We start from the raw sequence: 23,666 nt of genomic DNA, 5'->3' as shown, positions 1-23,666 counted from the left end.
ACATCCCCACACTGGCCGCGGGTAAGTCCTTTAAACCCCTGTCCTGCATATGATGTGATGTCTAGGCAACAGGAAGCCCAAGGATAGAACTCGATTCAACCAAGTTCAACCTGTTGACCAGCAGCAACAGATCTCACCTTTTCAGAGTCCGCCTGTGTTGGTTTGACTCTCGTAATCAGGTCATCTTGTGAGTCCGATCCGCCATCTACCTCTTTCAGCTCTACGTTCGTATCCTCGGGTTGTTTTTTATACACCTTAGCAGTAACCCACCAAGGTTCATCTTCCCCCACGTTGGCTTTGTGAGGTTGCATAACATCGAAATCCCGTAGGAGCAGCTTTTCTTCGTCACTCATAGGCAGCAAATTCGCACGCTCTTGCAAAAGAGATCGCATAAGTTTGGCAACTGATTCCTTGAACATGCTGAACATTGCCAATTGGCCATTCCAAAGTGATAGCTCTGGTGCAGTTTGCTCATTGTCGTCCTTTATCATTGCGTTGGCTCCTGCATCGAGAAGAATTCGTAATATCTCTGGTCTTTTCCTCCACACAGCAGCATGAATGGCAGTACCACCATAACGTCCAGCTCTTTCGTCCAAAGGGGCCCCGGCGCTGATGAGGCTACGTACAGTTTCTGTGAGGCCATATGAGGTTGCGTAGTATAAAGGCCGGGCGCGCAGGAGCTCGCTAGAGGGTGGTAGGTATCCGTGACGTGAGTCAAAAAGCACCACTTGAAGCCAAAAGAAGAAGTTTGGGGTTGGCTCGGGTGTCATTAGGCGGAGGATCAGTGGTTGAAGTTCGGCCTCTGCTTCAGATAACTGAACATGAAATGGCCAGTTCTGAGCGGCATACTGAAGTAATGGATAGCTGTGAAGCGCTGACCTAAGCTCCTTTTCGGAGCGAGGGCCACGTCGGAAGTCCCACAATAACAGATAGTTCAGGCAGGCTTCTGCTATAGTACGATGTGAAGTTTGGGCTGGAATATAGAACTCGGATGCTTCAGTGAGTCTCTCGGTAAGATATTCGCGGACTGAGTGGTGTGCGATTCGAGCGGTCCGAGATATTGTGTTATATGAAACAAGAGAGCCACAAATCTCTAGGACATCATTTGGGTCGTTAAGCTCTATGTCGGGATCTATGCGGACAAAGTTAGGTTCCAAAATAACCGCTTGTGAGAGCTGAGGGAGCGTGAGTGGTGTTGCTGCATGAGCTAGCCAGAGCAGGGTCCGCCTGGCGAAGGTAACATCTTCGGAGTCGATATTTTGCAAAATTTGGCTGTAAGAACCTTCCAAACTCTGGGGAAGAGAGCTCAAGGCCCGCTTGAGAGCTGCATCAGTTCTTAAGCGAGAGATAGCATCCAGCTGGCACTGAACCCAGCGGAACCTAGAACAATAACAGTATAAGTAGACATTGATTGAAAGGGGAGGGCGACGTACATTCCATGACAATCAAGACGAAGTTTATGCTCCACGTAGTCCTTCATATTCTGACTCATGCGCCTTAACCGCACATCGTGTTCGATTCTGTACGCAATGTATCTTCCAATATCATCCTGAATAGCGTCTTCTGGTACTGGGATCTCTTGAAACTTTGCGAATCGGCGACGTAGGTCCACTTCAGGGCGGCTCGAAATGAAGACTTTGAGTGCATAATTGCCTGACTCCACGATAGAGGTGAGAAAATCACAAACCGCCCGATAGTTGGGGGATTCGTCCAGTCCGTCGATGACAATAATGCATGGCATTTGCATTTCTAGCACATTCTCGAGCGAACGCCTTAGATCCGACAGAGACGGTTGCTTGGGTGTACCAGATCTTCTTGAAGCTCGTTCATATGCTGCTATGATGCTCTGAGGTAGTTGAGGCAACAGAGAGCATAGTTGCTTGAGAATCGCACCAAAAAAGGTCTCGGGAGACAGACTTTCGATCGTGCTGGCATCATAATAGAAATAAGCAAGCAGAAAAGAAGAGGCTGTCTGTTGTCCTTTCAAGTAGTTGATGACATAACTGGACAGAATTGTTTTACCTGATCCAGCTTGGCCATGCATCCACAACAGTGAGGACCTAGTCTGAAGCCAGGCGACAAACCCTGGATGGTGAAGCAGCCAGCTACAGGTGTTGTCGCAATGCAGTTGGCATGCTCGTTGGAATTGAGCCTCGTGCTGGTACTCAGACAGCCAATCCAAGACTGCAGTTCGTTGTTGAATATCATGATGAGACTTGACTTGAGTGGACAGGTCAGCGATGGAGTCGGCCAAATCGTCTAGGACAGAAGTCTGGTCAAGTAAAAGATTGCTAGGACCATTAGAAGAGCCAAAGTTAGTGCTGGGGCTACCTACGTGGATAAAGTGTCGAGTGTCAAGGACAACGAACTCTTCTGCCGCTGCAGAGCCACTATCAAATCCTCGGTCTCACCTTTTCGCAACGGCCATAGCATCCGATTGACAATGCGGGATGTCGAAGACTTTGACTTTAATGGATCGTGCTTTTGTAGCTGGATAGTCAATCTCTGTAAGATTGATCTGCAATCGTCTAGAACATGTTCGAGATCTGGACCTAGGGAGGGGTTTGACTTGACGATACCCTGTACACCAACCAGGACCCCGCTCAAGCCAGTTACCTCAGATACCAGGCGTTTTGATTCTTCTGGAGCATTGGAGACTCCACATCCATAACGGTAGCATTGACCAATTGCAAACCCAGCCAAGGAGACCAAGCCTGCGATCCCGCTTGCGATGGAAAGGGGGTCGGTCATTGTTGGAGTTGTATCAAGAATGGGGGATGTGTTGGGGTGGGATCAGATGATGGGAACTTTAAAAGTCCCACGTTTGCAGATGGTCCGCCAAGCCATCAACATCTTATATTATGTGTTCAACGACCATATTGGCAATAATTGAAGTTTATGGCTGAGTAGGGACAGAACAAAGAGCAGATGGTGAGAGTCTGGTTGAGAGTGACGAGAATCGAAGGTGAAGCATCAGCCCAATGCCAAGAAATTATATCCCCTAATAAGAAGGAAGGGGCGGATGGGGCCGAGAAGCCAGAAATAGAAGGGGCGACTGACATTGCGATATATCTTTCACGTGCTTCTTCTCTAATGTTGACATGTAACGTGACCATCGTAGACCGCACCAGAAAAACAACTGTTATTCGCAAACAATGTTTCGAGATGACCGAGAATCCAGATTTCCAACAGCTCTAGTCTAGATAGTACACTTATCTCACGAGATCTCGACGCCGCCATCCGCCTCATCCTCCGACTTCTCTTTGTCGGCAGTAGTGTTGAGGTGTAGTTCCACCGCCACGTCTGGCTCTACTGAGCTGCTGTTGCGCCGCACTGGCGCAGATGCATCCTTCTGGACCTCGCTTTTGCCTTCTTCAGCTTGTTCGACCTCAACCTCTGGGTCGGGGTCTAGAGGCTTGACATCTCCGCCCTGGGTCCCCTTTTGGCCTACCCATCCTTTGCTCAGATTGACCAGAGGGGTGTCATCATTGAACAATCGGAGCAGCATTGCTCTTCTATCTTCTTTGGGCAGCATGAGATTCAGACTCGTGATCGACTTCCAAAGAGGGAAGACCATTCTTTCACTCAAACCATCTTCTTCGCCAGTGGGCTCCACGATCAAGACGCAGCAGCCCATTGGCTTGGAGAGGACCTGCTCGCCAACCTCGCCGAGATTCTTGTACTCGTCGCCTGCAAATCGAGGAAACATCTCAATGAGCAGTTTGCGCAGTGTCTCCTTCTTTTGTAGTGTGACAATACGCTCTGGACCCACCCAGGTCTCTAGTAGTCTCAAGCCATCGGTCTGAATCCGCCAAGGACAGACCTCTGGAGAAGGTGCATCTTGTTTAACGAACATCTTGACTCCGGCATGCACAAACTTCAACCCCTTGCCTTCATTTTCCTGGAGGATTTCTTTGGCCAGAGCGTTAGTGTAGTAAATGTTCTTGCTGGCTGTTCCTTCAGGGTTGCGGACCATAAATCGATCCCGGGGGAACCTCGAGGAGAGATTATAAAATGACCAGATCCAATCGAGCTCTGGAATGGTCGGAGACAGGTATTTAAATGGCTCTTCAAAAGGTTGGTCGCGATTTCTTCTTCGTGGAGGCTGGGCTTGGGGTGTCATCGGTGTCGAAGAGTCGGCTTTGGAAACTGATTCCAGCAATGATGAGGCTGGCACTTCCTTGACTTCCTCATTAGATAGCTCGTCACCTTTGATTCTCTTGGTAGACTCGTTGTCATCCGTGTCCTCTTCTCTCTTCCTCTTGCTGGGGCTTTCAGATCCTAACATGGTATTATAAAACGCATCCACCTCGCCGTTTGAGGTTGCCTCGGAAGTCTGGCCTACGCCATTGGTCTTTGCAGCCACTGGCTTGGCAGCCTGCTGGCTTGCGCCGGACTTCTCTTCTGGTTTCGCGCGGATTTCTGACTTCTTCTCGAGAATAGCAATGAAGAAAGCACCCGTGTCCTGCAGATGAGGATACACACGGATGGCTCGGTCAAGAGGGAGGTCGCTCTTTGGAGGGAACATGCTCTCCTGCAAACGCGATAAAGCGTCGTCTCCAGTCTCTTGTCTGCTCTTGACAACCGACTCGTAGTCGTTCCAGATCCTACCAGTCTTGTCCATCACGTTCCATGTCTTGAGGCCAGAGTGACGTTTGAGGCCGGGGAGGAGGTCTTTTGTTTCCTGAAGCTCGACTAGGCCAGGGCCGCCACACCGAGAAATTGCCTCGGCTAGGACGGCTTCATCTTCGACAGGGTTCATGCTGCAAGTTGAATAGACGACACGTCCGCCGACTTTGAGCATTTGTAGAGCACGGACCAGGATTCTAACCTGGATAGCATGTAGTCCAAGGCCATTGCCTGGACTCCAGTTCTTCCAGATTTCCATGTTCTTTCTCACGGTCCCATCTCCTGAACAAGGGACATCCGCTAATATACGATCGAACTTCAGATAGCGGTTGGGACTTGACTTGCCGTCTGATCCGGGGAGAGAAGAAATCTTGATCGAGGGAAATACAGTAGCGTCATGGTTGGTCACGATGATGTTGGGCGAGCTCAATCGTTTCATCTGATGGACCAGCATATGCGCCCGCTTGTAGTCGACATCATTGGCGATTAAAAGTCCACTGGAACGACCGTCGTCCGTAAATTGTTGTTCGTCGACTGTGTTGTCAGCGACCTGTCTTGATCTTTCTTCTTCACCGGCATGGATCATCTCGAGTAATTGGGCAGATTTGCTTCCTGGTGCGGCACAGAGATCCAAGACAGTCATGTGCGGTTGAAGGTCCATGAGAAGAGGTGGGATCATGCTCACAACCTCTTGTCGTGTGATGTTTCCGACATCAGTCTCAGCGACAAGGAACTTTTGGAAAGAGGCAAATGGCTTGAATCTTCGAATGACATTTTTGGGAGTGGTCATGAACCAAGCCAACTGGTCAGGGTACCACTCGACAGGACGGGGCGCATCGACGTATTTGCCTTCGTAGGTGATGGCGGTGATTTCAGGAATATAGAACGTGCGCAGACGCTCTTGAACAGCGAGAGCATGTCTAACATGAACATTAGTGCCATTTATGAGCAAATGGGTAGCAGATGGAATGACATACGCTTTTGACCCAGTGAAGCGGAAACTGTTGGGGAGATCCCGTCGCATGGCATCCCAGAACTCGGACCTGGACTCTTCTGGTACTATACCCAGCTCGTTGTAATATTGCTCGAATTTCTCATTGTTGCGGCTGATGTCGGCCTTGTTGGTGCGATTATCTGGCTTGGGACGATTCTGTCCACCACCACGGCCACGGCCTCCATGCCCGCCCTAAAGTGATGTTAGTTGGATGAGAGCAATGCACATAGTGGTAGAGTGCTTACTCGCTTGCCGCCTCTTCCCATTGCAAGGGAATTAATTAGGATATTCAAAGGTCGCGAGCGAAATGGAGCGCAGTCAACATACAATCAAGCCATGAAATGAAATTCGATCGTATGAGGGGAAATTTCCTGCAACTGCGACTGCAGCGAGTCTCGATTTTGCCATATGCGGAGAAAATAGCGGGGCTTGGCAGTGAAGTTGCCGCTTTACTAGATTGGTGATAGAAGACCAATAGATTGTCATAGATGCCAGGGGGCCGCTACGTCGGCAAGAGACTGTCATCAGGACGGATATGTACGTGTAAATACATGGGTTTGGATTCCAGACTCGCACAACACTAGTGACGTTGACACTTGTATGCTACTATTCATTTGTTGCTCCTTGAGTGCTCCAGACCACTTTAGATCTGCTCAGACCAAAATTTCTGTCAAAAACGAGCTTCACAACATGGATACTCTCTCGAAGTGATGATGCTGACGACGTCATCTAAGACTAGACGGCTATATCCATCACACATATCTAACTCATGTAACTGACTGACCTGGAGCTCACAAGTAAGGCAAAAACTGAGGGCACATGAGAACATACACAACCCAGGTCTCGCAAGCATGCAGCTCGAGAACGTCATTCTCCCAGACAGGGATCCAAAGACTAGGTGGGATATTGAATATACATCCAACACCATTACGTCCATTCGACCATCGACATCGTCAACCAAACCATCATCTCTTCTTGTCGCCCCGTTGTGTCACCCACACGTTCATCTTGATAAACCATACCTCCTGACGTGCAACTCGTCGCACCACCCATCATCATCTTCTTCATCAGCAGACCACCCAAACTACGATGACCTGACACCTCAAACTGGCAGTTTTTCAGAAGCACTCAGCTTCACCGGCCAAGCCAAAGGCCGGTACACACCTGAAGACCTGTATCTTCGTGGGTCGCAACTGCTGGCAACGTCACTGGCACAAGGCGTAACAGCAGTGCGAGCATTTGTCGAGGTTGACCATGTAACTCAGTTGCAGTGCCTGACAACCGCCATTGCACTCAAGGCTGCCTTCTCCAAGCATGTACATGTGCAGATCTGCATCTTTGCCCAGGATCCGATCTTCAGCACCGACCATGGTGACGCAAACCGCCAAATCCTTGTCGACGCCTTGGATCAGTTCTCGGGCGACATCCACGTGTTAGGGACGACGCCGTATGTCGAGACTGACGACGCTGCACAAGTGAAGAATATCCAATTTGCTGTCCAGACAGCCCTGCAATATGGACTGCACCTGGATTTTCATCTGGATTACAACCTTGATCGGTCGAAGCCCGCACGGGTGTGGGATGTGATAAGATGTCTAAAGGAAATGGATTGGGTAGGCAGAGCACAGAAGGGTAAGACTGTGGTACTTGGCCACTGCTCACGGTTGCTCCTGTTTGACAACGAGGGGTGGAAGCGGTTGGCTAAGGAAATCCATACCGCGAAATTGCCTGTGTTTTTTGTTGGGTTGCCCACGAGTGATGTTTTCATGATGGGAAGACCGAGTGGTGACGATGGTCAGGAGGCTTTGGCGGCCGACAGGCAGAGAGGCACCCTACAAATACCAAGTATGATTAGAGACTATGGCCTGAATGCTTGTCTCGGGGTGAACAATGTTGGGAACGCTTTCACCCCCTGGGGCTCGGGCGACCCAATCGCTTTGGCCTCGTTGGGTGTGGGTATCTATCAAGCCGGCACAGCCGAGGATGCCAGACTTCTGTGGCAATGTGTCACGAGTCGTGCCCGCCAGGCAATCGGGTTGGAGATTGCCGACAGAACAGCGTCTGAGTCGAATGATGCAGATGAAATCATGTTGGAGGCCCGCAAAGGGGAATTGTTAGTGATCGAGAACGAAGAATGGATTCGGCTGCCCGGTGATATGGACGTCAAAGTGCCATCCAGACAGAGAGTCAGTATCAAAGACGTGGTCTGGGATCCGCCTGACGTGCGACTGCGAAAGATTATGAGATAGGAGTCCAATTGGCATGGTCGATTGTATATACATATATCATGTACACTGAATTTGATGCAAGTTGCCTTTGGCCCCATTACTTTCTTCTCTTCTCCGCATCTTCCTTGATCCAATCGGCCGCTCTGTCCTTCCACTCGTCATCCCATCTACTCAAGGGACTTCTGCCCTCGGTGATATCGGCACTGGCCCAGGTAACCCGGGCTTGGTCGAGGGCCTCGTCGACGTCGTAGTCTGGACACAAGATGTAGAATTTGCCGTCGTTGATCTTGGCAATTCCATACTCGGCCACTTGACTGCCTAGCCACGCAGCCTTGGGTTTGGATTTGGTAGCCTCTTCGTCCGAGACGGGGCCCTGGTTGCCACTAAGGCCTGTGAAAGTCCAACCGGGGACGAGCAGATGGGCAGACACATGGGGAGCGTAGCTGGGATTGTTTTTGGTTCGCAGGCTATGAGCAAGCTGTTCAGCAAGAGATTTGACCGCGGCCTTGGAGGCATTGTAGGCTGGGTTGCCCGGTGGGTTAGTGATGCCTTGCTTGCTGCCCGTTAGGACAATGGCCGAGGGTCCAGACGACTTCTGGACTAGGGGAAGGAGGACACTCAGCCCGTTGATGACGCCAAACAGGTTGGTGTCGAGCGTCTTTTGGAAGTACTCAATGTCCTCCCAGGGCTGCGCCGTTGTAGGCTTGACTGAACGTCCAGCATTAAGGAGTAGAAAGTCAATGCCGTTTGTTCCAGGAAATTTAGTGGCCAAGGAGTCGCGCACTTTCTCCCATGAGGAATGGTCCGACACGTCTAGATCGTAGGTCTCGATCTTGGGGTTGCCCTGGGTTTCGAGAGACTGTAGAATTGAGGCCGCCTTGTTCAGGCTTTCCTTGTTGATGTCAAGCAGGGCCAGGTGTAGCCCTTGTCGTCGAAGCTGGGCTGCAAAAGCATAACCAACTCCAGAAGCCGAGCCGCTGAGCACCGCCAGAGCGCCAGGACGAAAGACTGACGAGGACATTGTGTGCAGAGGGCTGGATTAATGTGGTTGAGCTGATGTGGGACGTTGAAGGATCCAAGGTTGATTGATATGATATTGGAGTCGTGATAGAGTGCGGGGTAATTGGGGTAATCACTGACTACGAGGTGGGCAAGAGCGATGGTGTTGAACGAGGTGACTGGTGACTTCTGCACTTGCCATAAAGAGACATCACCATATCAACGTTCATCGATATAGACTTGGAAACACTTTGATGGATTGTGAAACAATGATAGAATTCGGAGCTTGCACGCCCACACTTGCCCAGATGGACTCAGCAAGGGTGCAATTCTGCGTCCATATCCCTAGGGTCACCAATCAAACATCCACCTTCCGACTGGCAGTCTTCTCCTTCCCTTCCTCCAGTGTCAAAATCTCCATTATAAGCCCATCCCTCACATGCAGGGTAGTCTCGCGTTTAAGCGGTCGCTACGGCGGCGTTCTCTTTGTCTTCCAGACTTGCCTCCTTGAGATCCTTGGCCGCGTCCTCTACGGCCCCCTTTTCAGCAGCTTCCTCAGCTTCGGCGGTAGGTCCGCCACCGTTGACGCCGGTCTCCTTCAGGGCTGGTTTCCTGGCTTGGTTGCGTCGACCTTTGGAAGCAACTGGCTCAGGGGTTGCGGCTGCTGCTTCTTCGGCTTCCTTTTCAAGCTTTTCGATTTCCTTCTTGGCCTTTTCAATGTTCTGCATCATCATTAGCACCTTTCTCAGCGCATCACCGGGGCTCACATAAGTCACTCACCTTCTGGGTCTGCGAGTCCTGATCCTTCTTCCACGTGGCCAGTTTCTCCTTGAGCTTTTCCACCACAGCCGGGTTGTCGGCCTGCGTGCTGGGAGGGTCGACTCCAACCTTGGCTAGTTCTTCGATGATACCGATGTTCAGGTTGAGCTTGCCAGATTCGGCACCGGCTGCTCCTCCTTTCTTGCCTTTGCCCTTCTTTTTGCCACCAGATCCAGCGAAGAAATCCTCATCGACCTTCTTGACCACCTTCATGCCCTTGAATCCAGAGTCGTCAATTGTTCGTTGAGCACTGGCAGCATATTGACCGGGGCCTTTGTCACCCTCCTCTGTGGTGTAAGAAGGGTCAAAGTAGCGGATCAATCCCTCGGCAGTGCGGATCTGTTCCAGATAGGCTGGTTCCCCGGCCTCCTCCAACTTTTGTTCTGCGATACGGCGACGCTTCTCCTTTTCATAGGATTCGCGCTCGGCCTTTTGACGTTCACGGCGCTGTTGATACAGTTGATCCTCGTATTCCTTGAACGCCTTTCGGGCAGCATAGTATTCATCCTTGACCTTCTTGATATTGGTCCATGCGGTCTGTTGCTCCTGGTAGAGTTTCTCCCGCTCGGCCTTCAAAGTGTCATAGTTCTTGTTGGTGTCCTCACGAGCAGCCTTGATTGCATCGAGCTCTTTCTGGTTATCCTCGTACTTCTGCGCCAAGGCACGAGACTCAGGGTTGTCAAACGTCTTCTTGAGCTCAGCATTTTCACTCTTCTTTTCATCAATCTGTCTCTGAAGTTGTTCCAGTTCGGCAAATTTTGGCTTTTGCTTGCGGATCTCACGAATCTCGACCAGGGCCTTCTTCTCTTCCACAACTTTTAGAGTTCCGGATTCGATCTGGCGCTCGATGGAAGCGACCTTGGCTTCGAGATCATCGGCACTCTTGAATCCCAATCGGGCACGGGTCTCCTTTTGGTCGTTGATCAACTTCTTGATCTCACTGTCGTTCTTGTTGAATTTGTCCTGTTGCTCCCGCTTGGAGTTCTTGTTCTCCGACTGCTTTTGACGGATTCCCTTTTGTTCGTCGACGAGAGCCTTGAAACGATCGTTGGCAGGAGTGGATTTGCCGCCACGGGCGCTGTCAAGCTTGGTCCGGGCAGCGTTGAATCGAGCTTGAATTGCTTCGTGATCCTTTTCGGCCTTGGCGAGGTCGGCCTTGTATTTGGCCTCGTCAGGCTTCTCAGGACGAGTCTTGCCGCCCGCATCGGCGGAAGGGGGAGGAGCAGTGTCGGCCATTATTGAATAGATTGGGCAATTACGAATGCAACCAAGGCTGAGATACCGGGGGACAGATGACGGCAGTAATTGGATGAATTAAGTGGTCGAATTTAAATTGATGTGTCCATGCTATGAGTGCATGACGGAAGGATATAAGCTGAGAATAGAGAGGTAAAGTGAAGCAGGGGATGAGAGTATGAGAGTTTCGAGTCTCGAGTCACTGACAAGGAGTCGAGAAGAGAGGTTGTCACTTTGACTCTGAATGTCGAACGTTTGGTGAATGTCGACAATTAACGCAGTTGTGGAGAAAGTATTCCGTGGATACAATATTCTGGGTCAGACTTGATTCAATTAACCCGATTCCAGTCATTAACCACTGAAACCCTGGGTCAGCCTGAGTCAGACAAAAACTCTGCCAAATATCTGCCAAGCCTAAACTTTTGGCTGCGGCTTTTGACTTTGTTCATCTTTTGTCTTGCGACTCTGGCCAGGTTGGGTGACTTTGTCTCTTCGCATACGCCCAAATCTCCTTGATATACTCCATCCTATCCATCTCGCCCTTGTCCTCCCCATAGTATGGATCTCGAAGAGCGACCTAGATTGTCCGCCGAGGCAGAAAGAGAAGTCACCAGACTCTGGCGAACATGGCGGACGGTGCTGGAGATGTTACTAGACAGGGTAAGGAATCTTCCCAACACCAACACAAGACAAATGGAGAATGCGATCCTAACACGGTTTTTCCTGTTCTCTCAGGGCTACAACATCGCTAGCTCCGAACTCACCATCTCGCGCGACGAGTTCCAGCGCAAGTTTGGCGACCAGCAGACCGGACATGCAGAGTATGTTGTTTTCCACCTCTCCTCCCCTCACCTAGACCACTAACAATGACCTCCTCCTTACAGACGACGCCTGATGAAACTCCAAGCCTACCCAACTCCTGAGATGATTGCGCGAGACACACCACGACGGACCAAGGCCAACCCCGAGCCACAGACGACAGCAGGCCCCATCTGGGTCGAATTCAGCCCCGAGACGACCATCGGTATCAAACATCTGCGGGCCTTTGCTCAGCATCTCGACAGCAACAAGATGACAACAGGAATCTTCATCACCATTGGCCCCGTCACAGCTGCTGCTCTGCGCGCCTTTGAACCTTTAGCAGAACGCGGCATCACCGCCGAACATTTCCAAGAACAGGACCTTCTGGTCAACATCACCAGACACGAACTGGTGCCCAAACACGTGTTACTGAGCGCCGAGGAGAAGAAAGTGCTTTTGGATCGTTACCGCCTGAAAGAGACGCAGTTGCCCCGCATTCAGTTCCACGACCCGGTCTCGCGGTACTTGGGTCTCAAACGTGGAAACGTGGTCAAGATTATCCGGAAGAGTGAAACTGCCGGTCGATATGCCAGTTATCGGTGGGTTTTTTGAAATGGCGGACTGTGTCGGAAGACCCGTATATGGATCATGCAATAAAAACAGACACAAACACACACAAACTATTACCTGTTATCATCATCAGCGAGGCGTCCGGGGGATGTCGGCGGTAGTGGTCTAAAAAGAATATCTGTCTGAGTATGGGGATCCGAAACAATCACAGAATTTCAAATCATGCCATATGATGTTCGTTACTGGACAAGGTCTGGCAGCGCCGATATGGAAACTCACGAGGGCTTCAGTCATGGGCATTTCTGTATGAATGCGTTGACGCGACGACCGCCTGGGCAAGACTGCAGTTTCAGGACTGAGTCTCTCTTCTCGAGTGGTAGTACAATACCCCTGGCCAAGTCTATCATCTCCTCCGTCCCATCTGTATGGACGGAGACGGAAAACAGGGAAAGGAACATGCGGTTAGAGGCACGAACGGGTGTTCACCATGGCTGATCCTCCGGACTCTAATGTCAATGTGGACTCGGCAAAAGACCGAGCCGAACGCTACAAGGAAACCATTGGGCCAGTCAAAAAGAAGAGACCTCTTTTGATCCTCTCACACATCCATGTCGGGGCGGAGAGGAGAGAGAGAAATCGAGAGATGAGAGATCTGACCTATCCTAACTAGTATCTGATGATGCGCCAGTCGCTATGCCAACCATCGCACGTTTCCTCCATGACTTCATTCATACCTTCATGCCCTCATGTCTGATGCTCTGGCTATTCACCGTGCTTTTGGTACTGTTTTTATAAGAAGCCCTCCCATTGTCTTCGAACCCCGGATTCATCGTGAATTCATAAACCTCTAGCCTTCCGTGTAGATTGTTCAGCGTGATCGGCACCGTGGTTTTCTCACCGGCAAGTGGCTGAGAACCTTGCCGTTGTTACGAGAAACCCGTCGATTGGCCACAGACCGTGAAGACCGAAGTCGTTCCATCACCTTCTAAGTACCGTATTTTCGGACGACTTCTGCCACTTGGCTGGCCAGTTTCTCCGCCTCGATTTTGGAATGTGCCTCTGCATACACCCGCACGGCATCCTCCGTTCCTGATGCTCGAGCAAAAGATCGTCCCTTGACGTATAGCTGACAGAGTTTGTCGATTTCTTCTTGTGCTCCCTTCGGAGATTCCAACTTTCGTTCAGCGTCAGTGGCTTTGAAAATGGATCGGTCTTGTACTTCTACTCGAACCAAGCGGTTGGGCAAGTCGATGTAGGTGTTGAGCCAATTCTCGGGTGTCCATGATTTATGAGCGAGAACGACCTCGGCGAAGAGGAGATCGGAGATAGCGTCTCCCACCGCTTGGTTGATGAGATCGATTGAGGCACGAAGAGATTCAAGGGCATGTTTCTGGCCTGGCGACTTGGGCTCCGATTCCTTGATGATCTTGATGGCATTGTCGGAGAAGAGAATGGTTCCGTGTCCATTAGCCTCAAAATAGATACCAATATCATATCGAGCCGCAGCATGATGGAGATGCTTGACGCCGGTAGGAGTGCAGGTGACGGGCAATTTGAGCACCTTTTCCACATATTCAGTAGAAGCTCCGTTGGCGTAAGCCGTCTGTACGATGCCCATCTTGATTTTCTGGTCGATACCGGCAATCCGGACGATGTCGGCGAGAAAGACCGCAGCAAGGGTAGCAATCCGATCACCGTCGAGCAGGTGGAAAGTCTGATTTTCATCAGTATAGTAGTAGACGAGACGATCAGCATCTCCATCCAAGGAGGCGCATCGATCCCCAGGTTGAGCCTTTGAGGTTGGAGGCGCGCGCTGTTTGGTCTTGACATAATCTGCTCCACACTAATAATTGATTAGCTAGAAACCGACAAGATGTGATCCTGGAATACCTACATCAAGGTTGAGCGCCTCGGGCTTGACCACGTCATCGTTGACGACCTTGATGTCGATGCCACCATCCTTGGCACTAGGAAGGTATTTGATCAGCTCCCTCAACTTGGGACCACCAACACCATTGGCACAGTCTACTGTGACGGAACCATTGATGGAGCGACCGTGCATGATTGTTTTGAAGGCATTTGCCGTCTTCTTGTAATAGCCCTCTTCGGTTGGCTCACCAAACTCGTACGGCGAATTCAAAGTATTGATACAGCGCACGACGTAATGAAGCTGTGGGGTAGTGAAGATGCCATAGTCCTTGTACTCGACCCCTGCGGCCTCCAGGGCAGCTTTCAGAGCCGTGGTAAGGTAAGGACCGGAAGCGCGGGTGTCGCGGGCAAAGACGACCTTGGCAGGCCGTTCATGGAGTTGGCGAATTTCATCAACTAGGAGGTCGTTGGTTAGTTGTTCGTATGCCTTTGCTAACTGATCGTTGGGAGTGTTGGCGAGTGTCGTGGCATAAGCCTCCCAAGATTGCTAGAGTGACTAGGTCAGTTGTCTTGTTTTCGTCAATGGGGCTGAATGCGACTGGTATTACCTCAAGCATGTCACCCTGTTGTAGAACTTGTCAGCCAGCCAGTGTCGACAGCGTTGGCAGGGGACAACGTACCAGAGGGTCCACCAACTTGACCCCATTATCCTCAGCAGGATTGTGGCTAGCTGTGATCATGATACCAACGGTGGCATTGCGCTTCTTTGACCGCAGAGCTGCAATGAGACCAACAGTGTAAATGACGTGATCCAAGCCAGCATTGCTATTTCATATCTTGTCAGTGTACCCTGGAAAGAGACGGGTTGGGGTTGGTGGAAGGGAGGACGAACGCTTTCATGCGAAACTGTAGCAAAATGAGTCAGCGGCTTCTAGAGGTCAGGCTTGAGAGTAATGGGGCTGAACTCACCCCTGCGGTGCCATATTCAAACTTCCGTCCTTGAGGGATTGGGTAGGGCTGGGCGGACTGGGTGATGCCGTCGAGGATTCCGGCGGGAAGGGTAACGACAGGCTTTGGCTTGTTGAAGACCGAGTCCCGAGGATTGGAATAGGCCATGGTTGAACAGATCAGAGCGGTCTAAAGCGATGCGGCAGATCAGGCGGAGGGGGGGAGTTGGAGTGGAATGTGCCACATAAGAGATTGGGAGAAGCGCAGCACGCTTGATTCAAAGAATAGAGTCGAGAAAATTGGAGGCGAGTTGTGAATCTATGTTGGGGGCTCGTGAGTCTATAAGCGAAGGGAGGGATGAGGATGATGGATCGAGATCAGCAGAGGATCAGCAAGTGAAGATGAATATCTGATGTATTGGAGGGTTTGGAGTTTCAGGATTGTTGGTGGTGGCACAATTTCCCCGCGTGCCTGGCTAACTATAGTTAGACAAGAGGCCGAACGTTGTGCAGAAGACTTGGGACTTGGCCCCAAACGCCGGAGGGGCATTGGAGCCCTGGAGACTTAGAGCCCTTAAAGCCATGACACCCTGACACCCTGTAACGAAGAATGCTTGGAGAGCGGGGCGGCCTGCGCATAGGAAGTTAGGCGTCAGACTAGGCGGCTGTAAGCGTGGGGGCCACCTACCGAAACCCTAACAACGTGGAGGAACTCCCGGTGCCCGAAGCCTAAACTTTCATAAATCGCAGCACAGTACTTATGGCTGGCTGGCTCAATGGCTATGCAAGGCGCCAATGCTCTGAATGTAGTCTTGGTTTGCCTCGACACACTCACTCCATGTCCATCTTCTGATCCAATCCCATGCATTTATGTCGCTGTCTCGTGCCAGGAATCTCTCGCATAGCTGCAGCCCCTATGTGGAATACGCCATGCAGCAGTGTTTGACTTGCTTGCTTTTTCTCAAGATGCGTATCCCCGCCATGTCGTATCGAGATCAGTTGCTCAGGCTTTGAGTCGTTGGTTTGCAAGGTCGTCTTGGGCGTCTCTGATGAGGAAGCTATTGTTATGATAGGTTAGCAACTTGATCATCCGTATCTCGCTTCAACAATGTCCTCACCTGTACCACCATGCCGTGGGAACCACAGTGCCGAGATGCCACAGGCTGTGAGCATCGATCCATCCGCCAAGAGGAGGGAAGTCAAACAACTCTAGGCTCATAGCCATGATGATCCAGGCGACAATGAGCCCAGGCCACGCAGTCCACGACTTATGCAATTTTCGATAGCGGGAGATGCTGAAATAGGTCCAGAGCACATTCTGGACAAGACCCACAGCGACATTAGCCGCCATATTGTAGGTGTAGTCCCAACTCCATGCGGTCAAGTAAGTCACATGCGCGGCATAGAGTAGCAGACAGACAATTGTCCAAATGCGGAGGATGCTTTGCTTGTTTGGGGTCTTCTGGTCCAGGCGAAATATCCGGATGGGTGCCAAGTACATGCCGTAGAGAACACTGGCGCCAGCGGCGAAGTAGTCCAGCTTTTCGGTGATGTTGAAATCACGTGTGTGGAAGATCATGCTGAAGATCCAGCTGGCGAGTCCAAAGTAGCCAAAGCCCAGGTAATACGGTCTGAGTGTATATCGAGCAGGGATGGACTCGCGAACCCGCTGCATGCCCTGGCGGTGAGCAAGGTAGTTGAACAGGGAGAACAGCACGGAAAAGGGTTCTTGTATGCCGGCTAGGCGATGAAAGGGCCATTTGCCGTGGTACTGAACAATGGGCTCGATCATGGGAGGGTCCCGCGCACGCCGTGTATTGGTGACAATGTGTTGACATGTGTAGTCACATTCTGATGGACAATCCCACAGCATCAATCGAAGGTGGAGAGCTGGGCCAAATCAGCAAACCCGCGCCACGATATGGGTTCGAATCCTTACGCAGCTTGCCCTTGCCCGTATCGCAATTCTCTTCGATACAGACCTAAACAAAGGCCTGAGCATACACTGTCTAGACAATGAATATACCGTTTACCAACCTTGACACAGTTCTTGAATTCTGGTAGTCGATCCCCTATTGACGCATGGGATGTTTGGATCAGGACCACCAAAATGGTCACGGCGAAAAAGACGCCTTGCATGCTTCCCAGGCTGCGCATGGTGTCTGGGGCCTAGAAGCACAGCTACTCAGCACAGATTCGATCAAGGGAACATGCAGTGGTTGAGCTTTGATAGTTGAGTGTCCGGAGAATTTCTGTTCAGTTTACGCGTCTAGAAGGATTGGCGCCACGGGTCGCTCGAGAAGGTCCGTGGTACTGGACGATTGTGTCAGGTACCCCGAGACGCTAATTAGGTGTAAGAACATTCATACAGGTAGGGCCGCCCCCTCGGCCCCAAGTCAGATCACTTCGGGTACAAGCGGTTCTGCGGCCGTCACAAGAATTAAGTTAGGTGGCTAAGGTATGGCGACAAAAGGCGGGGAGGCACGGGGCCCTCGGGCTTGATGGGTGATCTTCCACCCCCAATACCAGGTCTGTGCTGCATCTTCTGGATAACTCTATAAACGACTGATAGACGAAGCCAGTCCAATCGCCTGTACCATTTATTGGATATTGTATCAACTCATGGAATGGTCAAGTCGGGGGTTATTATGGGTTGCGCAGCCCTCCAGATAGCAATTCGATGGCTCTTCCTTCCCTACTGATCACTCGCACTTGCCTGCAATCAAGGTCTAGCTTGGAAACACGTGGGAGCCTAACTTTTGCGCAATCACTTTCACTCCGTAGTTGTAGTCTTCTGGAATCGCAGCAGTCTCCCTTCGCCGTCGCAGGCTCTCTAACTGACATAATTCCCAAAATCACAACACGGTATGATCTTGAAGTAAAGCCAGAAAATGCCAACTATTAGCAACGGCATGACCAAATTTGCGACCAGTCCAGTTCTGCTAACGTCCCTTCTAGGCAACGGATCTGCCACGCCCTGACCTGCTCGTTGATGACAGAGCCAACTTCGTATCCATGGCTTCACATTTATTCTCACACGGCTGAATATTCGTCCTCCTCGTAACTTCCCCAGAAAGAACCTGTACGTCCCAAAGTCACTGGACCGAGGACACGTTTGCCCTTCGATCACTACACAGGGCAGTAGCCAGCCTTTGCCGGGCTTTGAATTGCCCACTCGTTGACTCGATAGCCTCAGCGCAGCATCCATGCATTCATGGTGGCATCTCCGTCGACGCAGGATCCTCTGGACCTCGGGGTTTTGCAAAAACTTTTCATCCGTCCGAAAATCGGTTTTCTGCAGATGAGGCACTGCCAAAGACTGCTCCCCCCGTGACAGAACCCATCCGATGCGTTCTCGAATGGTCGGACGTGACGGCAAGAGAATGTGTTGAAAATAGGGATGAGTGAGCTTCAACGAAAGCAAGTCCGGATAATCCAGATGGTCAACTATTTGGTGCTGTAGCTCCCAAGGTAAGGAGATGAGTTGAGGTTCAACTGGAACCGGACAGAGTTCTTCGACTTGAGATGGGGGAAAAGATGTACTCATGTTATTGCACCTACAAGATCCTCAGTGGGTGTTGAAATAGCATGCCTGGCGACAGCAAGCATTATCCCATTTATATGTAGAGAGGAGCAATGGCAACTGTAGCTTCTCAGTGTGTTTCAAGGCGGCTCTCATGCGGCGGGAATTGTGTCAGCCTGGTGTCAAGTTCATTAACAACAGTTGGTTGTATCTTCCCAACTACAAGAATAGCATGGAGCCTAGAAATGACATCAGGCATCAGAAATACCGCCTGCGAGCTATTGAGACTGAATCATGTAGAAGTTGAGAGGTGGCTCTTATGAAATCCAATGGATCCACATGCACTATCAATCGTATACTTGACCCTACATAGCTACTGCAGAGCATTAAAGTCAGCACGCCGGTGTAGCATCTATGGAGGTAAGCGCTAACATTTCTCAATTCTCTCTGAAAGGAGCACCCAAATCACCCCTTACGAGACCTCCCCGATATCTGCTCCCAATTCTATCAAAGTATGGCATTTCGCAATCCGCAGCCTGGTAGTGAGGCTATCGCTGGTGCATCTCAGCTGACTGATTCCTTTCGCCATATCCTTCGTGTTGGCGGTGGGTATGGCAATGTAAGGTGAGATTGAAGCATTCCTGGACCCCAACACCTGTCAGATATCCATGCACCGTCGAGTATCTTGAATTTTGGCTGACTGAATGTACTTGTTGTCGCAGCGGTCCTGGGCTTTTGTGAGTAAAATAGAACCGCTTTACCCCACCACGTCTGGCTGACAGCAACGTCGTACTCAACGCTCACAGTATGCTCCGTGTCATCATCTCAGGAACAGTATCAAGTGTCGTCACAGGCATGTTTGGCGCGTCAGTTGGCGCCTTGATCTGGGATACAGCCACGATTCCATTCATTCTCTCAGCTTGCTCTGGTTTTGTTCTCGGGACCCTAGGTTTCTATCGCGACGCGGTGCGCAAGAGTCTCGCCGCGCTCGATCGATATCCACGACTGCTTCGAATGCACCTGGACGCTAACTTTCCACATCGGGATTTTCATACCTGGACGATCGATCGCTTCAGGAGTCAGGTGTTTAGAGGAAGCTGGGTGCTACAAAGCATGCTTATTGCGAGCTGGTTGACTGCTACCGAGGCCTTGGATGTAAGTCACTTGCGAACCTACGAAAAGCGTGAAATTGGATGTTGAGCTTCCACATCACCTACATCTTTGGCATGAGTTCGTCCATCTCTGACAACAGATCAGCAAATTCGAGATGCCGAGGAGCAGGCCATCATTTTGCCGCACACCCAAGCCCAAGTCAATAGTGTTGACGAGGGCAAGGAAAATTGAATACACCATTGTATGAAGGTCTAAACCTCGACTCTAACGTCAGCATGACTCGGCCGAATCCGAGCGGATTCGAGGACCTAGGTGGTCGTTGTGAAAGGACAAATTATGGCATCTACCATTCCCAACTATTATGCACAAATCATCTTTACCCCGACTCACTCGCAACGATGCCAAAAACCAGTTGGTCACGTTGGCAGTCGATCCCGAAATGGGATCCCGACAACGGTAATCAAACTCGGCTTCTCGTTCGGATGGGCAACTCTCTGGGACAAGCATTTTTGGCGGGCTCATCCCTGTCTATCCTCAAGGGCAACCCACAGCCAAGCTGTGGTGGCTCTGCTCGGCCTTTGACTCGAATGCCCAGGTTGCCTCGGTTCTTAGCGACGTGCTGGGCTCACATGCCAAAGAGAGCCAAGTCGCACGTCCTCTGTACTTCCCCTGTGCCTACGTGAGGATCCATTTCGGTGGCAAACTGAAATTCACGGGCGCAGTCCTTTGTGGATTGGGCCGCTCAACACAACCGGTGTTTGTACCTATAGCGAGCACTTATTCAAACGCAATCTTGCGCACAGAAAATCAAAAGGCTGTGGAGATAGAAGTTGATACAAGTGTCATCATTTATCAAATTTATCAAATTTGCCCAATTAACTAGACTCGAGCTGAGAGGGGTTGCCATTCCACGGCCTAGCGGTGGCAGCCCATGAAGCGTTGTCCATCGTTAAGCCATCTAGCAAAAGTAGAGTCACTAATAAGTTGACCCATAAACCTGTGCATGGTGTCTGAGTTCAGCCTCAGACGTTAAGTTCCATGGCAGCATCTGTCCGCCCAAGTGATTGACACACATGGTACTGACATACAAGCCAAGTTCCCAAAACCAACCCCTCGCATATATACCTGATAAAGGAGGGTTTTCAAGGTCTCCATCTGAAACCAGGATGCTTCCAGTCGAGGTCTTGGACCTGTTTGACGGACAGGCCGTCCAACTCTGCATCGATGTCGCGGCGGTCCCTCTTCTTGTTGTCGGCGATCATCCAGAACAGGAGGATGATGGAACAGATAAGAATGGTTGAAGATGTGGCCAAATTCAATCCGTTTCCAATATGGAAGTTGGGGGCATCGAATGGCAGGAAAGACCAGGTGGAGATCAAACCACCGACATTTCCAAACATGACCACCGTGCCGATGGCAGAGGAACGCGCCGAATCTGACACAACATTGGCCGAGGCCTGCGCGTTACATAGTGCGCCAAATGGAAATGCACCAGCAGCAATGATAAAAGTTGCGCCATATCGTACACTCGAACTGGTACTAGCCAGGAACATGATATAACCAACCATCATCAAAGGAGCGGATAGAATGAAGAAAATGTTTCGTCTGTCATATCGCCATGATAGACCAGGGAGCAGAAGAACGAAGAATGCTCCCACAATGTATGGGGGAACGGTGTGTAGTTGCTGGGAGACCACCGAGTGGGTGGGGTAGATGGTTCGAACGATGGTTGGGGCGAAGAAAGCTAGACCCTGGACGGTGACGTTGTCGAGAAGGAAAATGAAAGAAGTACCTAGAGTGACAGGGCTGAAGATACCGCGCATAATCTTAGGCTTGTCGAGTTTATCGAGGACTTCGGTGGTACCGACACGCTCAGACTTGACTCGAGCAATCGCGAGATCTTTCTCTTCTTGACTGAGCCATCTCGCCGTCTCAGGTCGGTCGGTGACGGTGAAGAAGGAGATGACAGCGATGCCGCAGGTGATGATACCTTCAATGGCGAAGATCATACGCCATTCAGTTAGGCTGCCGAAGCTGTCCAGTTTAAGAATGCCTGAAGCTAGCAGGCCACCGAAAGCGCCTGCCAGGGGTGCCATAACGATGTACAGCGAAAGTCGGAAAGCGAGTTCGCTACGTCGGTACCATCGAGACATATAGTATGCAATGCCAGGAAGCATACCGGCCTCGAAAATTCCGAGCAAGAATCGGACGCCACTCACTGCGCCCAAGTTGTGGACGAAAGCCGTGCCAATTGAACAGATGCCAAAGCCCAATGATGTGAGGGGGATGAACCAGCCAGGTCCCATCCATTTACACAGCATGTTGCAAGGGATTTCGAAAATAATGTATGAAATGTAAAAAACAGACAGCACGATGTTGTAGTCGTAGCCGGTCAAACCGAGATCTCTCTCAAGGCCAGCCAATCGAGCATTTCCGATATTGGCTCGATCAATAAACTATCACAATAATCAGCAAGATGGTCACATGGCGTGGCGCCAAGTGAGTCAAATATGCACTTACGCAGAAGAGGTACAAAAGAGCCACGGTGGGAACCACGAAAAGATCAATCTTCAATCGAAGTCGCGCCTCAGCTTTGCGATCAAAGGTGACAAGAGATTGGCCGTATCTACCACGCAGTTAGCATCAAGATCGGTAGCAAATGACCCACGGATGGGCCTGAGGCATGGGTAGGACGTACTGATCGGTGGCAGCATGGCCTCGTTCTGCAGCGCCGTGGAAATCCTCGTGATGAAGAGCTTGGGACTTTTCAACATCAGTGGCATCTTCGTTGAGCGATTGAGGGACGTGTCCCTGTGCCTCGACGCCGGTTTCTTTTTCCACAGCCATGATGGAATGATCTATCCAGGTGGAGATAGAATTCTGGGGGAAGGGTGTCGAGAGAAGACTGGACGACTCGTGGGTGAGAAAACATGGAGGCGAAAGCAGGTATTTGAATGCAAATCCCAAGATCCCCTCTCGGTTATAGTTCTGCGTGGGGAGGGAACGGGGAGCTTGCTGATCCTTGGGTTGGTAGTGTAATCTGGGTTGCATCATTGGCCCTGGCTGGCCAGCCCGCATTGTCCACAATCAGTAGTCAACCACAGATGCCTTCAGAAAGTCCCAGGTTCCGGATAGTGCACCTGTCCGGGGTGAATAGGCGGAGACGGGCTGGGGTGGAACGTGGAGGTCCATTATACGGAGCATTTCACTGCAAATTGTCTAGTCGGTCCCACCAGACCAGTCCGAAGGACGGGTAACAGACGGAGCATGACCGTTGTTGGTGTTCTCTCCATGTTCCTCGAAACTCTTTCAGAGCATTCTTTCCCAGGGCCAAGATCGGAAGCTTGCATACATCTTGAATGAACCCTTGGCCTTGACAGACTCGGGATGCTGGTTCAGTCTGGGGACCATCGCAAGATAGCATACCTACGACGATAGAGAGATACCCGACTTTTCACGGCCACATGCCTGACCTAGATAGTGCAGAGCACAAGTACATACATGTCTGACTCGTTCAGTACAAGATCCCAATGCACATTGATGCCTCAAGCGAGCCGAGGAATCCAGGTTATTGGTTCTCCCGGATTGCGCCTGTGTCATCAAGCTTCAGGCTGCCCGTGGGCATGTAAGCGAAGTGACTGTTGCCATTCGCTTATCCTGTGACTCGTCCTCAACAATCCTGCGGGATGTAATCGCTATCGTCGTCGCGTGCTCTTCACCGTTTTGGGGCCTCGTATCTCACAGGTCACACAGTCAGCTCAATGGAACAACTGTGTGAACGAATGTGCCCGTCAGTAGGGAGTACTGCGTAACCACTATTGCCAACCCGAAGCAAAGATGGGCCGAGGGGGCTCCCTAGACATGTCTCTGGGCGTCGGGATGGGGGCGCCAATACAAGATTGATCTCTACGGAGTATTTAAGACGCCAGGGCAGCGTC

General features: G+C 50.9%; 9 protein-coding genes across 9 annotated transcripts; 3 read left to right on the top strand and 6 right to left on the bottom strand.

The window, feature by feature from the left end:
• Positions 1–95: 95 nt before the first annotated feature.
• PV10_02603 (uncharacterized protein) lies at positions 96–2,751 on the bottom strand (the record flags this gene model as incomplete). The annotated part of the gene is made up of 3 exons (XM_016366938.1): positions 96–1,380; positions 1,434–2,291; positions 2,336–2,751. 3 exons carry the CDS (start codon positions 2,749–2,751, stop codon positions 96–98), a joined length of 2,559 nt encoding a protein of 852 aa, XP_016226456.1.
• Positions 2,752–3,122: 371 nt separating this feature from the next.
• PV10_02602 (uncharacterized protein) lies at positions 3,123–5,947 on the bottom strand. The gene is made up of 3 exons (XM_016366937.1): positions 5,869–5,947; positions 5,607–5,815; positions 3,123–5,549 (listed from the first exon to the last, which is right to left on the bottom strand). The coding sequence occupies exons 1-3, from the start codon at positions 5,887–5,889 to the stop codon at positions 3,218–3,220; spliced, it is 2,562 nt and encodes an 853-aa protein (XP_016226455.1). The 5' UTR covers positions 5,890–5,947; the 3' UTR covers positions 3,123–3,217.
• A 384-nt stretch (positions 5,948–6,331) lies between these two features.
• On the top strand, positions 6,332–7,885 carry PV10_02601 (uncharacterized protein). The gene has a single exon (XM_016366936.1). The coding sequence runs from the start codon at positions 6,475–6,477 to the stop codon at positions 7,870–7,872; it is 1,398 nt and encodes a 465-aa protein (XP_016226454.1). The 5' UTR covers positions 6,332–6,474; the 3' UTR covers positions 7,873–7,885.
• Positions 7,870–8,902, bottom strand: PV10_02600 (uncharacterized protein). Its single transcript, XM_016366935.1, has one exon. It carries the CDS (start codon positions 8,870–8,872, stop codon positions 7,949–7,951), a length of 924 nt encoding a protein of 307 aa, XP_016226453.1. The 5' UTR covers positions 8,873–8,902; the 3' UTR covers positions 7,870–7,948.
• Positions 8,903–9,085: 183 nt separating this feature from the next.
• Positions 9,086–11,158, bottom strand: PV10_02599 (uncharacterized protein). The gene is made up of 2 exons (XM_016366934.1): positions 9,631–11,158; positions 9,086–9,572 (listed from the first exon to the last, which is right to left on the bottom strand). Exons 1-2 carry the CDS (start codon positions 10,903–10,905, stop codon positions 9,309–9,311), a joined length of 1,539 nt encoding a protein of 512 aa, XP_016226452.1. The 5' UTR covers positions 10,906–11,158; the 3' UTR covers positions 9,086–9,308.
• Positions 11,159–11,354: 196 nt separating this feature from the next.
• PV10_02598 (uncharacterized protein) lies at positions 11,355–13,079 on the top strand. Its single transcript, XM_016366933.1, has 3 exons — positions 11,355–11,565; positions 11,641–11,726; positions 11,790–13,079. Exons 1-3 carry the CDS (start codon positions 11,464–11,466, stop codon positions 12,316–12,318), a joined length of 717 nt encoding a protein of 238 aa, XP_016226451.1. The 5' UTR covers positions 11,355–11,463; the 3' UTR covers positions 12,319–13,079.
• On the bottom strand, positions 12,878–15,507 carry PV10_02597 (uncharacterized protein). The gene is made up of 6 exons (XM_016366932.1): positions 15,115–15,507; positions 15,038–15,051; positions 14,826–14,970; positions 14,754–14,768; positions 14,171–14,692; positions 12,878–14,119 (listed from the first exon to the last, which is right to left on the bottom strand). The coding sequence occupies exons 1-6, from the start codon at positions 15,259–15,261 to the stop codon at positions 13,262–13,264; spliced, it is 1,701 nt and encodes a 566-aa protein (XP_016226450.1). The 5' UTR covers positions 15,262–15,507; the 3' UTR covers positions 12,878–13,261.
• Positions 15,508–16,060: 553 nt separating this feature from the next.
• Positions 16,061–17,249, bottom strand: PV10_02596 (uncharacterized protein; the record flags this gene model as incomplete). Its single annotated transcript, XM_016366931.1, has 4 exons — positions 16,061–16,150; positions 16,211–16,982; positions 17,032–17,074; positions 17,130–17,249. The coding sequence occupies 4 exons, from the start codon at positions 17,247–17,249 to the stop codon at positions 16,096–16,098; spliced, it is 990 nt and encodes a 329-aa protein (XP_016226449.1). The 3' UTR covers positions 16,061–16,095.
• Positions 17,250–19,085: 1,836 nt separating this feature from the next.
• Positions 19,086–19,959, top strand: PV10_02595 (uncharacterized protein; the record flags this gene model as incomplete). Its single annotated transcript, XM_016366930.1, has 4 exons — positions 19,086–19,239; positions 19,338–19,352; positions 19,422–19,770; positions 19,873–19,959. The coding sequence occupies exons 1-4, from the start codon at positions 19,130–19,132 to the stop codon at positions 19,957–19,959; spliced, it is 561 nt and encodes a 186-aa protein (XP_016226448.1). The 5' UTR covers positions 19,086–19,129.
• Positions 19,960–23,666: the final 3,707 nt, after the last annotated feature.

The sequence above is a fragment of the Exophiala mesophila genome, assembly GCF_000836275.1.
Source record: "Exophiala mesophila strain CBS 40295 unplaced genomic scaffold supercont1.2, whole genome shotgun sequence".
NCBI lineage: Eukaryota > Fungi > Ascomycota > Eurotiomycetes > Chaetothyriales > Herpotrichiellaceae > Exophiala > Exophiala mesophila.
This window is presented reverse-complemented; position numbering and strand designations above follow the sequence as displayed.

Excerpts from the sequence above, each read along its gene's own strand:
- PV10_02602 (XM_016366937.1), bottom strand. The coding sequence starts at position 5,889 with ATGGGAAGAGGCGGCAAGCGA. Across the intron at positions 5,816-5,868 it reads TGGGAAGAGGCGGCAAGCGA|GGCGGGCATGGAGGCCGTGG; the intron begins GTAAGCACTCTA and ends ACATCACTTTAG. Across the intron at positions 5,550-5,606 it reads CGCTTCACTGGGTCAAAAGC|ACATGCTCTCGCTGTTCAAG; the intron begins GTATGTCATTCC and ends TGTTCATGTTAG.
- PV10_02601 (XM_016366936.1), top strand. The coding sequence starts at position 6,475 with ATGCAGCTCGAGAACGTCATTCTCCCAGACAGGGATCCAAAGACTAGG.
- PV10_02600 (XM_016366935.1), bottom strand. The coding sequence starts at position 8,872 with ATGTCCTCGTCAGTCTTTCGTCCTGGCGCTCTGGCGGTGCTCAGCGGC.
- PV10_02599 (XM_016366934.1), bottom strand. The coding sequence starts at position 10,905 with ATGGCCGACACTGCTCCTCCCCCTTCCGCCGATGCGGGCGGCAAGACT. Across the intron at positions 9,573-9,630 it reads AGGACTCGCAGACCCAGAAG|AACATTGAAAAGGCCAAGAA; the intron begins GTGAGTGACTTA and ends ATGATGATGCAG.
- PV10_02598 (XM_016366933.1), top strand. The coding sequence starts at position 11,464 with ATGGATCTCGAAGAGCGACCTAGATTGTCCGCCGAGGCAGAAAGAGAA. Across the intron at positions 11,566-11,640 it reads TGGAGATGTTACTAGACAGG|GGCTACAACATCGCTAGCTC; the intron begins GTAAGGAATCTT and ends CTGTTCTCTCAG. Across the intron at positions 11,727-11,789 it reads CAGCAGACCGGACATGCAGA|ACGACGCCTGATGAAACTCC; the intron begins GTATGTTGTTTT and ends TCCTCCTTACAG.
- PV10_02597 (XM_016366932.1), bottom strand. The coding sequence starts at position 15,261 with ATGGCCTATTCCAATCCTCGGGACTCGGTCTTCAACAAGCCAAAGCCT. Across the intron at positions 14,120-14,170 it reads CCGAGGCGCTCAACCTTGAT|TGTGGAGCAGATTATGTCAA; the intron begins GTAGGTATTCCA and ends ATCAATTATTAG.